This window comes from Sander lucioperca, chromosome 3, assembly GCF_008315115.2.
Source record: "Sander lucioperca isolate FBNREF2018 chromosome 3, SLUC_FBN_1.2, whole genome shotgun sequence".
Lineage (NCBI taxonomy): Eukaryota > Metazoa > Chordata > Actinopteri > Perciformes > Percidae > Sander > Sander lucioperca.
In genome coordinates this window covers 13022075-13035590 of record NC_050175.1, presented here as the reverse complement: position 1 = coordinate 13035590, position 13516 = coordinate 13022075, and the positions used below count along the sequence as shown (strand labels likewise).

The 13516-nt window shown below is 37.5% G+C and overlaps 1 protein-coding gene across 2 annotated transcripts; it reads left to right on the top strand.

Annotated features, from left to right (window-relative positions):
* Positions 1-3511: 3511 nt before the first annotated feature.
* On the top strand, positions 3512-10284 carry LOC116037648 (secretory carrier-associated membrane protein 5). 2 transcript variants are annotated; one of them, XR_004896843.1, is made up of 9 exons: positions 3512-3728; positions 4217-4268; positions 4354-4473; positions 6022-6178; positions 7524-7625; positions 8507-8624; positions 9028-9256; positions 9309-9320; positions 9381-10284. XR_004896843.1 is itself a non-coding variant. In XM_031281622.2 (7 exons), exons 2-7 carry the CDS (start codon positions 4262-4264, stop codon positions 9211-9213), a joined length of 690 nt encoding a protein of 229 aa, XP_031137482.1. In that variant the 5' UTR covers positions 3512-3728; positions 4217-4261; the 3' UTR covers positions 9214-10284. The 2 variants fall into 2 exon arrangements, 1 of the variants encoding a protein (XP_031137482.1); XM_031281622.2 differs by having other exon boundaries at positions 9028-10284.
* Positions 10285-13516: the final 3232 nt, after the last annotated feature.

Genomic DNA, 13516 nt, shown 5'->3' with positions numbered 1-13516 from the left:
GGGATGTTGAGTGTTGAACAACAGACACTTATTTTTACCTCATTTAAAGTGCATTTACAATGATGAAGATTACATTAATACATGCATTTTGGTATTCAATATGAAACAGGTGGACTAACATGTTTTTGTGTGTGTGTGTGTGTGTGTGTGTGTGTGTGTCTGTGCAACTGTTTGCGTGTGGTGATGTAGCACCTCCACATTTAACTGACAAAATGTGACGTTTTATGAAATTTCTGTAAACTGAAAAAAAAATTTAACAGGACACTTAAAAAAAAAAAAAAACACAAATCTGGACAAAACATAGTTTTGTAACGCAAAAATCAACTTTTAACTGTAAATCTTTAGTGATTTATGGATTATTTGTGGGTTACCTGCCAAGAGAGGAAGCAGAGAAGGAATTTTCACTGATCCAAAGTAAACGTTTAACTCCAAAAAAAATACTGTATCTCTCTGCCTCTAATGTTGATACTAAGATGTCTGGCCCATCTCTCACCCTTCATTTCCTCTTTTCTTCTTACTGTCTTTCTTTCTTTTTCCATCCTACCCCTCTCATTCTCTCACTGTCTTACTCAATACTTAATATCCTGCCTTCTGTCTACATCCCATTCAGGATGATGACAAAGCACACAGCAAAGAGGACCCAGAAAAGACTCATTGTGTTGCATCAATGGTTTGTTGGGAAAGCTCATGGGGAAAATCTGACTTTCCCATTCTAATCTATGCAGAGTGAAGCACTGTTGGTGAGCTGAAGTAGGATGGAGACAGTGGGCTCTGTAAATACAGAGTAGGACCAATACTCTCTGAAAGAAGCAGCCCTTGTTCTAATTAGCTTAAAAAGTAGATTGTGAATCTCACTTGAAAAATGCAAGGCGTTGGTGGCCATGTTTGGTGAAGAGACGAGAGAGGAAGAATGAGAGACAGAGAGAAAGACAAAAAGGCAAGAAAGAGAGGCCAATTATAGCCAACTCTTCTGTAGATTTCTATTTAAGGTTAACGCCATCATGGCCTTAGAACTAACTGTCAGAAGTTTGTCTAGACTGAAACTCTGCCTGATAAATATTTATGGAGGGAAAATGAGAGACTGGCTGGAGAAACAGTGTGAGGTAACGACCAGCTTTACAAGTCCACATATCCATACCCATTGGCCTCGATTTGACAGATGATGACAGCTGATAAAAGCCATATATTTATTAGTATTCACTCATTATAACAATCTGTAACGTTTTCATGTTTTATTCATTGTTTATTTCAAAAGAAATATTACTGATTACACCCTGGAATGAGTAATCTTTGATATTCTATACTTTGAAAAATTGAGAACACTTTATGCCTCCTCTTCTTGCTTTTGTGTAAATTGTTGTGGAAAGTAAATGTCAATGTCTTATCATTTTGACACTATTTTCACAATACAATCAGAGAAATTAACATGTACAGTATGGCCATTTTAATTAATATTACAATTATCAGTAGTATATTTTGCATATTGACTAGAGGGACGACAGTCCTTTCAAAGATGATTTTAAGATGAAAGTACATTTACTTTGGTACTTTTGGTACCTTCATCTTAAAATCATCTTACGAGGATATTCAATTTTGAAGGAGGATAGGAGGATTTTCAATTTTGAATTTTGATAGATAGATAGAAAAAGTGCCTTATAGGAAATAGCAATACTATAACATAATAATAATATGATAATAAAGTACACCTTCACAGGGAGGTGGGAGCACGACTCCGCTACAAAACAGTACCATGACACTGTAACTAGTAAAGAGTTTTTCCTAAGGATGGTAGTATTAATATTCACTATGCTCACCACTGTCTTTTTTACCTGTATGATAGTTTATCTAATAGTCTCAATGACTAATCAAATCATCTGTGTCAGAACCCAATGATCAGGGCATGGTAGAGCCCAGTACAATATGTAACATATTATGATATAGATATCAGATTATTACCGAGACCTCAAGATGTGGTGTAATTTGCAATGTGAAATTTATGTTATTAAAAACCAATGGGGCTTGACAAGTAAGAAAAGAGTTTTCTAATCATTTTCTCTGAGTGAACTCATGTGGCTTAGCCTACTTGATACTGTAAATGTGTTGCTGTGGCAATATAAAAGTAATACTGATCTCACAGTAATCCTTCAATCACCTCATTATTACATTTCAGAGGGAAATATTGTACTTTGTATTTCACTATCTATCTTTTAATCTGATTGTAGAGTACTATTCACTGTTTGTAATGCATGCAGCATCATTGTGTATGTGTAAAGTGTATCGTATCGTACTACAACTTTAGTTACTAGATACTCTACAGATTCAGATTGTTAATACAAAATATTATCAACTAATAAAATATGATATATTATTACAGATTAAGCTACACAGCAGTATAATTCCATTTTCAATTCCATTTTATTTATAGTGTCAATTCATGACAGAAGTTATCTCAGGACACGTCAAGACCACACCCTATAATTTACAGAGACCCACAAGAGCATGCATTTTGTGCGACAGCGGCGAGGAAAAACTTCCTTTTAACATGCAGAAACCTTGGACAGAACCTGGCTCTTGGTGGTTCTGACCGGTTGGGGGAAAGGGAGAGAGAGAGAGATAGAGAGAGAGAGAGAGAGAGAGACAGCTAAGTAAAAAAAAAAATTTGAATGCAGGACTTACTTATGACAGAGTATTTCTACACTGTGGTATTGCTAATTTTACTTAAGTAATTGATCTAAGTACCTCCTCCATCAGTGGTTGTATGTATGCTTATCAAACCAGTCACAAAGTTTGTCTTTTGTTGAAAAAAAGTCCTTCTTAGTTAGCCAAGCAAATGTTTGCCAACAAGTGTATTTACCACCAAGAGATTGTTTCCTGTGGCCAAGTTTTCCTCCAGACTCTCTCATTGCAGTGAAACAGCAACCCCAGCTGGAGAGCAGGAGTCAATTTAGTATTTAGTTCAACAACAAACTCAAGTATTTGATATTGAGGTTTGGGCCAATTGCTTGGGTACTGATGTGAACAATGGTCCTGTAACAAGTGGGTTGTGGTACATCTGAAATTGCAGAATGTAAAGGAAATTACTTCTAGCCTATTGTTTATTTCATCCAGGGTTACTGTATATTTCTAGTATTGCTGCAGAATTTATATGTTACAGTATTATATTGTACATGTTATACATTGTGTATAACATTTGTTTTGCCTCAGCAAAGTACAGCATTGCTGCACAGGACAAGAAAAAGAAACTGAAGAAAAATATCAAACTACAAAACAACACAAACGTGTGATTAGAAGTGTTACAACTTCACTTAAGATGAACTGTAAATGCAATGTGGTTATCATATAATGCTACTGTTGGGGAAATGGTCAGCAACGAGTCTAATAGTTTGCAGTTAAACGCCACACTGTTTACCTCCGTCGGTGGGACTGGTTCAGCACCATGGACAGAGAGCTACACAGTGATTGGGTCAACAATACCACGTCAAGGATTAGAGTAATCGGCCTATTGGTCTGAATAAAAGTGACAGCAGACTCACGCACGATGATTGGTCGAGCGTCAGGATAGTTAGGATTTATCGCTCTTCATACCGTACAGAATAAAGTATTATAATAGTCTAATAGTTTGCTTGCAGATATCGTCCGATTGGCAGTCCTACTCTATTCAGCACGCAGCTGAAGCTTCCATTGGAGACTGTGCACTTTAAACAGAGAAGCTCTGCTATCTGGAGGAGGTAAGCAGATTACGTGTCCTGTGGAATCCGTAATTCCTGGCTATAGTGACCAGCTCACTGTCAAAATATCAAACCGTCTTCGTATATACAGCGAATTAGTCCTGCCTCATTTCATCCAGTGAAGTGGAGTTTGCGTGTGATTGCAACAGGCGTGTGTGTGCCCTGTCTCCCGGGGTGTGTGTGAAAATGTCCCGGTGGTTTAACTGAAACCGGAAAGATTCAGTCGTTGAAATCTTATCACCACTATTGAGACGGTGTCTGGAGGGCTCACACATTAAATCCCCCGGCAGAACGCCTGAACGGCGAATCTTAGCAATAGCACCCGCTGTTAAACGCCTTCTTCCCATAAAGTTTGTTGTTCTGGTAATGGTCTAATACTCCCACATCAATGGACTGCATATGAAAATAATTGCTGATGACCACAGGTTATATGCTGCAGAAATAACCAACTACTTGGTCCTAACCTCCAGTTTCTTGTTATTTGACAGGCTCAAGAGACTAAATCTAAACAGCGGACTCCACACTTTATCCACATGGCAGGTCAGTGATTATAAAATAATATACTTGGTAAGAATCGCCATATGCAATCTGCTATGTCTAACTGTGGTGAAATGATTTGTCTCAGAGCCCAACTTCCCCCCACTGCCGGGATTCATTCCACTCAAGCCATGCTTCTACCAGGACTTTGAGGAGATCCCTGAGCAGCACCGCAGCATGTGCAAGAAAATGTACAACCTGTGGATATGTGAGTGGCTAAAAGTGTATTGTTATAAGAGTGGTATGGGATTCCCTGTTGCATTATCATTGCATCAGGCTAATATATCAACTTTGGAGCTTAAATTTGAACTATGAAATTTTAAACAGACTTTTTCTGCAGAGGCTACCTGACCATCTAATATAGCAACAGAAGCCAGGATTTTCCTGGAGGTCCCATAAACTGTCCTCTCCTTTGTGGTTAACGCATGATAACAACTATGTAACAGAAGGGCAATGGTTTACAAGGATCCCTTTGGTCCAAAAATATATTCTTTTTATTGGCTGTGGCTGTGTTATCCTGACTGGTTTATTTGCTAATGAGTCATAGCACTGACCAGATGGCCTTGGTTTGAGCAGAGCAGTTAACATTGAAATTGTGTTCAACAATTTTTGCCAGAAGCACTTTCATCAAAGTTTATTACACCATAAACAAGCAGTGCAATGATGTTTGTGATATTGCCCTGGTCTGGAAGCCCTCTGCCCGTCCATGACGACATGCAAGGGAGCCGAGTGCAGAGAGAGCGAAATAACTCAAAGCTGCTGCAACATTTACACAGGTGCACTGACACTAGCAGTTATGAGTAGAGAGATAAGCCAATATACAGTAGAGTAACATGAAGATAATGAAATAAAAGGTGAAGCTGGGGTGTCGATGCAAGGTTGCAATTGATTTTGCTAAATGTAGCCAGTCTAGAAGTGCCTCTCCACTCCAAAATGCATGCTGTAAACCACAGACTGATTTTGATTGTGTTTGCAGTGCCCGCAAAACAAAATGTTTTCCATTTGAAATAATCACTTATACACAACAATAAATATGTATCTGTTACTCTGAGCTATTGCAATTTAACTCTGTTCTTTCTGCAGGTGTCGACTTTTTTAGTAACCGATACACATAAGCAGGTATTCAAAGTCCCAATCTGCTTTTGGATGTGCTGTTATCCTCTTTCCCTATGTAGCAATGTTCTGTATGCATGGCATGCACATTGCTTGCATATTTGAGTGTTATTCAGCTTGTACATTCTTTTGTTCTTCATTTAGTTTTTTGCATTTTTCTTTCACATTTCATGTGGGAAAATCTTTTGAAGCCAATATTTTTTTTCGTGTTGTGTATTTTACAGCTGTGTTCCTTAATAGCTGTCATATTGCAGCTGTGTTTGGCCTTATCATTATCTTGTAAAGCACTCCGTATTTTCTCTATGGACCAGAATTTAAAGCTGATTGGCCTTCTTTGCGAGTTTAGAAAAGAAAGACAGGACCAAAGCACAGAGCTCCAATTAGAACTAAGTGCAACTTAAGGGAAGAGTACTGTAGCCTCATAACATTACTGAGAATTAATAGAAAAGGACGCCCGCAAACAGGCTATTGCTGGAACATAAGCCATCTTGTGAGTCAAGCATTGCAATTACATGTGTCACAATATGTTAATGCTGGCTGGCTTCATATCCACACATCAATACCTTTCTGCATGTGCATGTCTGTGTACCAAATAGATACTTTTTTGCACTTAAGCTAGAGTATGTCTGTTTTGGTCTTACAGTGAATAGTGCTACTCTTGTGGTGAATCTCATTGGCTGCTTTGCTTGGATGTTTGGTGGAGGGGGTGTGACCAACTTTGGACTGGCTATCATCTGGCTCCTCATGTTCACACCTTGCTCGTATGTCTGTTGGTTCAGGCCCATCTACAAGGCCTTCAAGTAAGTCAAATAGAAAATATTGACATTCAAAATATTATTTAGTCTGTGCTCCAGCGCTAACTTGTTATATAGTTGTGTTTTGTGTAGCTGCATTTTTCTGACTCAGTTGTTGTAGTTAGTATAAAGCAACACAGTAATAATGTTATAAATATCACACATACTGTAGTAATATTTGACTGTGTTATATTGCAATATAAGGTATTCAGGCATAACGTTAAATGCTACTTTTTAGCATTTTATCTGCTCAACAGACACAATAACTGTGGATCACATATAGATGATTCTCACTCAGACGTTTGACTGTAATTATGGTTGCATACCGTAATAGTACTTTTATGATCATTGCCATCACCCTTTCATATATCTATGTATATGTGCAAATTTGGTAGATTAGAGGACTACTACAGATCACAGGATATTTCCTTTTAATGCCATGTTGGAAACATTTTATGTGAAGATGCAATTCGCAGTTGAGAAGCTCAATCAATATTTTTTTTTCTCTTTTGCTGAGTCATTTCTAAATACTACACCCCGGCACTGTTATGCCATCCATAGTTACTGTATAGTTTATATAATATATACTTATCTAGGGCGATGGTCCATTATGGATGGTGGCTTTAAGTTAATTGTTCCTCCATTCTCTGAAAGTGTTGAATGGCAGCAGATATACATGATCCAATCACTCCCTCTGGAGACAGAAGGGCACCCAGAACATCCTCTCTATCCCAAACCTTGTACTGCTGACATGGAGATCTTGCGTATCATGAGGTGACACATATATAGCACTAACTGTCTGAAATGTTGTAAACTCATTCCTTTATCTTTTAGGCTTAGGCATGCTCCCTGCAACTTGATCAGTTTGCTGAGTCAGGGACAGCCAACGTGTTGTCTAGTACAGTAGATGATGCCCTGAAGCAATATGTGGGTCTTACCTTCCACTCTGGTGAAGATCAAACCAGACCGACCAAAGTACCAAGGCAGGGAGCAAGAACTCATCACAGTCTTCTGACAAGGCCATCCACGGCTGTGTTGTCATCACTACAGAAAGGCAGATGTGGGAGAAGTGATAGTTTTATCATGACTGGCTGTGAATAAACCTGGAAAGAATCAGTGTGTAGATTCCTAAACATAAGTTATAGCCTGTAGAGCCACAATAAAGGGTTGGGGCAAAGTGTGAATAACCTATATCACCCGGTGGGCTTGAATTCCTTCAAATGTATATATAACATGAATAACATCACACAAGATACAGCATGCAAATACCAGATATAGTAGTGATTTATGCATATAGTAGTGCATTTATGCATGTGTAAATGTTTCTTTTTCTTATTTCTGTTTTTTTTAGGAGTGACAGCTCTTTCAACTTCATGCAGTTCTTTTTTGTGTTCATGGCCCAAGTTGGCATCAGCATCATCCAAAGCATAGGCATTCCTGGATGGGGAGTATGGTAAGAGTCAGAGATTGAAAATGTATGGAAAATATTTCTCTCAAAAAGGTCTTTAATGATTTATATTTTACAAAATTCAGAATACAAAGGGAATATGTTTCAGAATCAGATTTTTGCACATTTATCAACCTTTTATTCAAACAATTTCTTTTTATGTTGAGTCATCACTTATTTTGAAAAAAAATGTACTCAAGTAAGAGAAAATAAACTCTCAAGTAAGTGCCATTACACTGACTCGTGCTTAGAGGAAATCAGTCTAATGCAACTCAAGTACCAGAGCCATTGTTGAAGTTCAGATATTTCTACAAGCGTGTATGAGTGACTTATTCATTGTTGCATTGCATGCATTAATAACATGAAGAACAATAAGTTGTTTTAATACGACTACAAAATCTACCTTTGAATGAGCATTTTGAGCTCAAGCAATAAGTCGTGTCAGGAGGATTTTTTTTAAAGACCTTGGTCCCTGCTTTCATTAACATGACAGTGATTGAACATCAGAAATTGCCCTCATATAACTTTTATGATAGTCCTGTTATTAGATTTTGAGAGGCCATTAAAGAGATTCTCAAAATGTCACCTCACTCAGGCTGATGATCAGAAATTAATATTATGACAGCCTCCATAAAGTTTATAAATGTCACCATGTGCAATTGGATATTCTCATGTATGAGCTATAAAACTTTAAAACTTTATATCGCAGTACTTAAAGTCCACAAAAATTACTGGCATTTAACATCCAGATGTTCGATGGTGATCATGATGAGGAACACCAGACAATCCAATAACAGATAATTATGGTTCGTGTTGTGTTCATAATCTAAAATTAATCTTTTTTCTTTTAAATTAAAATTGTGTTAATGTTCATCTGTCTTTTTCAGTGGTTGGTTGGCTACCATCTCCTTCTTCAGCTATAATATTTTCATTGCGCTGATCATGTTGGTACCTACTATCATGTTTACTGCTGTGGCCTCACTGTCCTTCATTGCCCTCACCAAGGTAAGAATTTAACTTGTGCATTTCTACACAGGCCATTTATTAGAATACATTTTCTGTCATTGTTTTTAACTTCCAGATTTCTTTTGCCAGGAGTTACAGATTTTATTTTTTGTGGTAGGAAATAATGTTACAGGCCTTTGTCAGTCCAGGATTTAAGATTGATTAATTTCCTCTCATGTCAACAAAGCATCATTGTTAGGTTTAAAATGATTAATGCCAGAATTCCATTCAAATCTTTTTTGTACGTAATGAAACTGTTCCTTAAACAGACTCACAGATTATGGAATACAGTTGCATAACTCTAAAAATCTATGTGATAACATTAACTAAAGTAGTAAAAAAACCCACTTACCTTCCACACATGAAGGCATTGATAATAACTGTGAAATCACCCTTCCTGCAGATCCATAATTTCTACCGTGGCAGTGGGGGCAGCATGTCCAAAGCTCAGGAGGAATGGGCCACAGGAGCCTGGAAGAACCCTCATGTCCAGGCAGCGGCCCAGCAGGCAGCGATGGGAGCAGCTGCTGGAGCCATGCAGGATCATTCCCACTCCCCCAGCCCACAATATAACGACAACCAGATGTAGCCTCTTCGAGACAGAGGTGTCAAGGAAACAGTTATGCCAAAGTTTGAGCTACAGGGTTAGGAAGACTTTAACATCTCCCACAATATTGTTGATTATTAAGTTAAAAAAATAAAACAACACTTATATTTTAATATTCAGCTTTTACATTCAGGCCAAATCACTGAGTCAGCAGAATTGTCAGTGATTTCAAGTAATTTCATCATTTGGGAAACAAATAGCTCTGAGCATCTGTGGGAAGCTGGTTTTCGCCTTCCTGTATTAAGGGGCATGCTGATTGTGTTTTATATAATTTCACATGTCTGTTTGTTTTCTGTTTGGGAGGTTGAAATTAAAGTAGTTTTGAATGTGTACAGCTTTAGTGGCTCCGTGAGAGCTGTGTGCTAATGTAATCTTTGTGTTGACTTGCAGTTTAAGCAATTTTTACAAAAGAGAGCAAAAAACATAAGAATTTTGGATGTACAATTACTTCTGTTGTGATGAAGATTTAATTATTTAGTATTATGTTATAAATTTATTTATTTATGCATTTATTGATTTGAATGATACATTGTTTAGGATGTATAAAGTTACTTTATTTGTTATTTGTGTGTTAATGTTTAGTTGTTGTTGTTGTCAAAGGTAAACCAAAGATCCAATGGAATATTGTAATTTTAATTTAAATCATGCTACTTTATGTGACCTCAACATAATTCTATGCAGTTTATAAATGGTTGTACTGTAGTGTTGAAAGGAAGTCTGTCTGTATTACAATGAGAAGCAGTAGCATTGCAAGACTTTAGCTGGATTTGAATAGAAACAGAAAATTGTAACTTGAAGCTTCCTGTTGACATGTCTACCTTACACTGAAAACATCAGATTTACATCACAAAATAATTACATCAGTGTGAATGGTTCTAGGCATAAATTCAGCAAGAAAACAAGTGAAATATCTGAGCCATGTGCTGTAATCAGCTCTAGTTTTGGACTGAATGTCAATTTAAAAGACAACTTATGTGTTCCCCTGCAGTATGGATATTTGACCACAGAGAGGCACTGATGGTTTTAGTATGAAATAAAAAGCTCCAACATGTACAGATTACCTTCATTCATCCTTCCGCATTTATCTGCATTTATGATAGTCCCTTTAATTCTCTTTTTCTCTGTCTCTCTTTCTCTGTGTCACTCCCTCTGCTCTGCCTTCTCTCTCTCCCTCCCCATCACAATTAATGAGTTTTTTGGAAATCAAGGTAATCACTGAGCACCCCATAGCAACAAATATCAAACAAATATCTTGTTTGGTTTTGTTTTCCTATAGCTATTTGTGTCTATAAGCTACTGTACATACAGTTCAGCCACTTGACAGTTATCACCTTTATACTTAGATCAGGAATCTTAGCATAGTGAGCAACATCAAATCTTGAGACAAGCTGCTAAGTTTAAGACTGCAATCACATCATCATTGTATTATTATTATTATTATTATTATTATTATTATTATTATTATTATGCAGTTACTCAAGGAGGTTGCTTAGCGCCTCTGTGTTTCTTGTTTGAGTAATTTGTCATATTTGCCCCATTGAATTAAGACATTGAACTCAATCATTAAAATGTGATTTTAAATTGTTTCCAATACATTACACACAGCAAATGGTACTGCAGTTACATTTAAAGACTGTACAATTGGAAACTAAAATAGGAGGCCCGTTCTTTGCCTTCAGGTGGTAATATTGGTACTCTGTGGCCGTCTAATTGTCACACTGACTGTCCACCAGGGGCACTATATGACCTCTGCTTTTCTTGCCAGTGATCTATTTATAAAGTCTGTACAAGTGCATATGAAATCTGAGATAGGGGTGATTAATACTACTTGCCTGACCAAAAGATGTTTGTTTTTTTAGACTTACACAAGGGTAAACACAATTTATCTCTTGACATCCTATGAACAGGTGACAATCATAGATTAGATTCAAAATACACTTTAGATAGATTTATCGGTGGATGTCCTCTTCCCTACTGTCTGTGTCTCCCTGTGTTGTGAGAGTGATAACATTACTCTGTGGAGAGGTGGATGAAATTATACAGCGATATAGATACCCAAGGGACCCACCAGCAGCCACCAACAAGAACACTGTAATTGCCATACACATGGAAATCTCTTGTGACAAGTGGTGACAGCAAAGACTTGCACTCTCAGGTAAACAGGACTGGTTGTCAGTTACAGAATATAGTCATTGATTCATAACAAATCAAGACTGAACAGATGCTTTTCCTTTTAAAATTCAATTCTGTCCACTTGTAAAACATGGGGGGGGGGGACATATATGAGTATTTTACAATAGGCACAAACATAATGTTTTAGCATAAGCCAGCTGTAAACACAACACCAACATACTATCACCCTTGCTTCTTTATATATCTGGTAAATACAGAGCAACATTACAGTAGCATTCAGTTTAATGGCCACCTGATGAATGTAAGTCCAATATTCATTACAAATACCAGTATACTCTCCTGTTTGCTCTGTTTTTGTTCTACAACTTCCAACAGAAATATCTGGGTCTTCAGCTGCTAAATGCTCCACTATGGCTGTTTGTTAGAGCTTTTTCACTTTCTCAAATAGCTGCCTGCTGTGTCTGGACTGAACCAAAACAGTGTTTGCGGGCTTCGAAACAATAGGCTGAAAATGCTGAACTGTTACATAGTTGGGTAAAAATAATCTCCGTTGGCAGGTCACTACAAGCGACTCCTTTCACTTACACATGGTAATTTGACCCACTGTTCATATAAAAATATTGATTATATCCATCAAGTCATCTACTTAAATTTTAAGACCTGGTGTTTTGATGAGATAAAGACATATGCAGATCGCTGCGCGACCACAGAAGAAAAGGACATTTATTTGTTGTGGGAATCCATAAAGACTAAGGTATTTATGACTCCTCTTAATGCTACATTTACACCAAGTATATTTCTCTGATACGCAGCTCTTCGTCATTATCAGTCTTACTTCCAGGAGTGAACAGAGAGGTTGGAGGAAGGAAGGAGAATGTGAGGTCCACATAAAGGGCACAGTGTGGCCTAAAGTTGATGGAGCACAGAGGGCCTTTTTGTTTAATTTCTCAGGAGAAATGGAAATAGAGTGCCCTTTCATGCTGTTAAACACACACACATTACTGTCTGGACAAAGGCGTACAGATGTGGAGCCATGCACTCACACAGGCATGCATTTATACTTGTGTATCACACACAGATACACATATGCACATGGAGCTGGAGTCCCACTACCCAACATGTTCTGAGGTCATAGACCGACTCTGACTTCCTGTGGGTGAAATGTAACACAGCTGAGATGAGCAAGAAGGCTAGGTAGGAAGTGTTGACTCTTAAACAAGGTAATTTACACAGGGTTGGAAATGTAGCTAACACATTGGTCATTTGCCATTTACTATAGGCTACCTGGTTAGACTTTCCTTCTTTGGTCTAGGGGAGACAAAGTTGACTAAGACTAATGATGAGCACATGACAAGAATCCGAAACAAATGTTTGGATTGAGTTTCCCAAATGACCTCAAGACACAGACTGTAATCAATGTCTGGGAGTGAGTCATTTACCACTGCCTCTGTGAATGTGCATCTGCAGCCTGAGGTTTTGCAAATTGGGCAGTTAATGATCAAGCTGGTTTAAAATAGAATAAAAACTCAGAGGGAGCAAAAAATAATTATGTTCATAATTGTTTGCAAAATCATCTATTGCATCTCTGTAAAGTGGTTTCTGTTAATTATGGCCCTTAAAGCTAGTGACCCAAATAAAACTCTGCCTTTGTACGATCTCTGATCACACTGCAAGATGTCATTAGTAACATTAAAGCAGCTAAAATCAAATAATTTCACTAAGATCATCCAAAGTTTGCTGTGACTTGAAATAGTATGTCAGACTGTTGAAAAGTTAAAATGTGGTAATGGAAGATGCCAAATGATATAGCAGTGCCCCTTAGGGTTTAGGATTGCTAGGATAATCCTAAATATAGTTAAATATAGTTTGACAGGAATTAGGTTTTATTTTATTACAATTTTTTTGATATAACACACACTACTTAAAGTGTGTCATTTCTGTCCACTCTCTAAATGTGGCTACAGCAAGCAGCCAGTTAGCAGGTAAAATCAGCTAGCCTGGCTCTGTCCAAAGGTTTCAAAACCCATTTACCAGTACCTCTAAAGCTTACTAATAAACACAATATCAATCTCGGAACCCATCGGCTATCATTCTGACGACAATAAAGCCTTTGGGATCATTGGCCAATATATGATATTAGGATAAAGAATAG

Excerpts from the sequence above, each read along its gene's own strand:
- LOC116037648 (XM_031281622.2), top strand. Across the intron at positions 7,626-8,506 it reads ATTCCTGGATGGGGAGTATG|TGGTTGGTTGGCTACCATCT; the intron begins GTAAGAGTCAGA and ends TGTCTTTTTCAG. Across the intron at positions 8,625-9,027 it reads CCTTCATTGCCCTCACCAAG|ATCCATAATTTCTACCGTGG; the intron begins GTAAGAATTTAA and ends CCCTTCCTGCAG.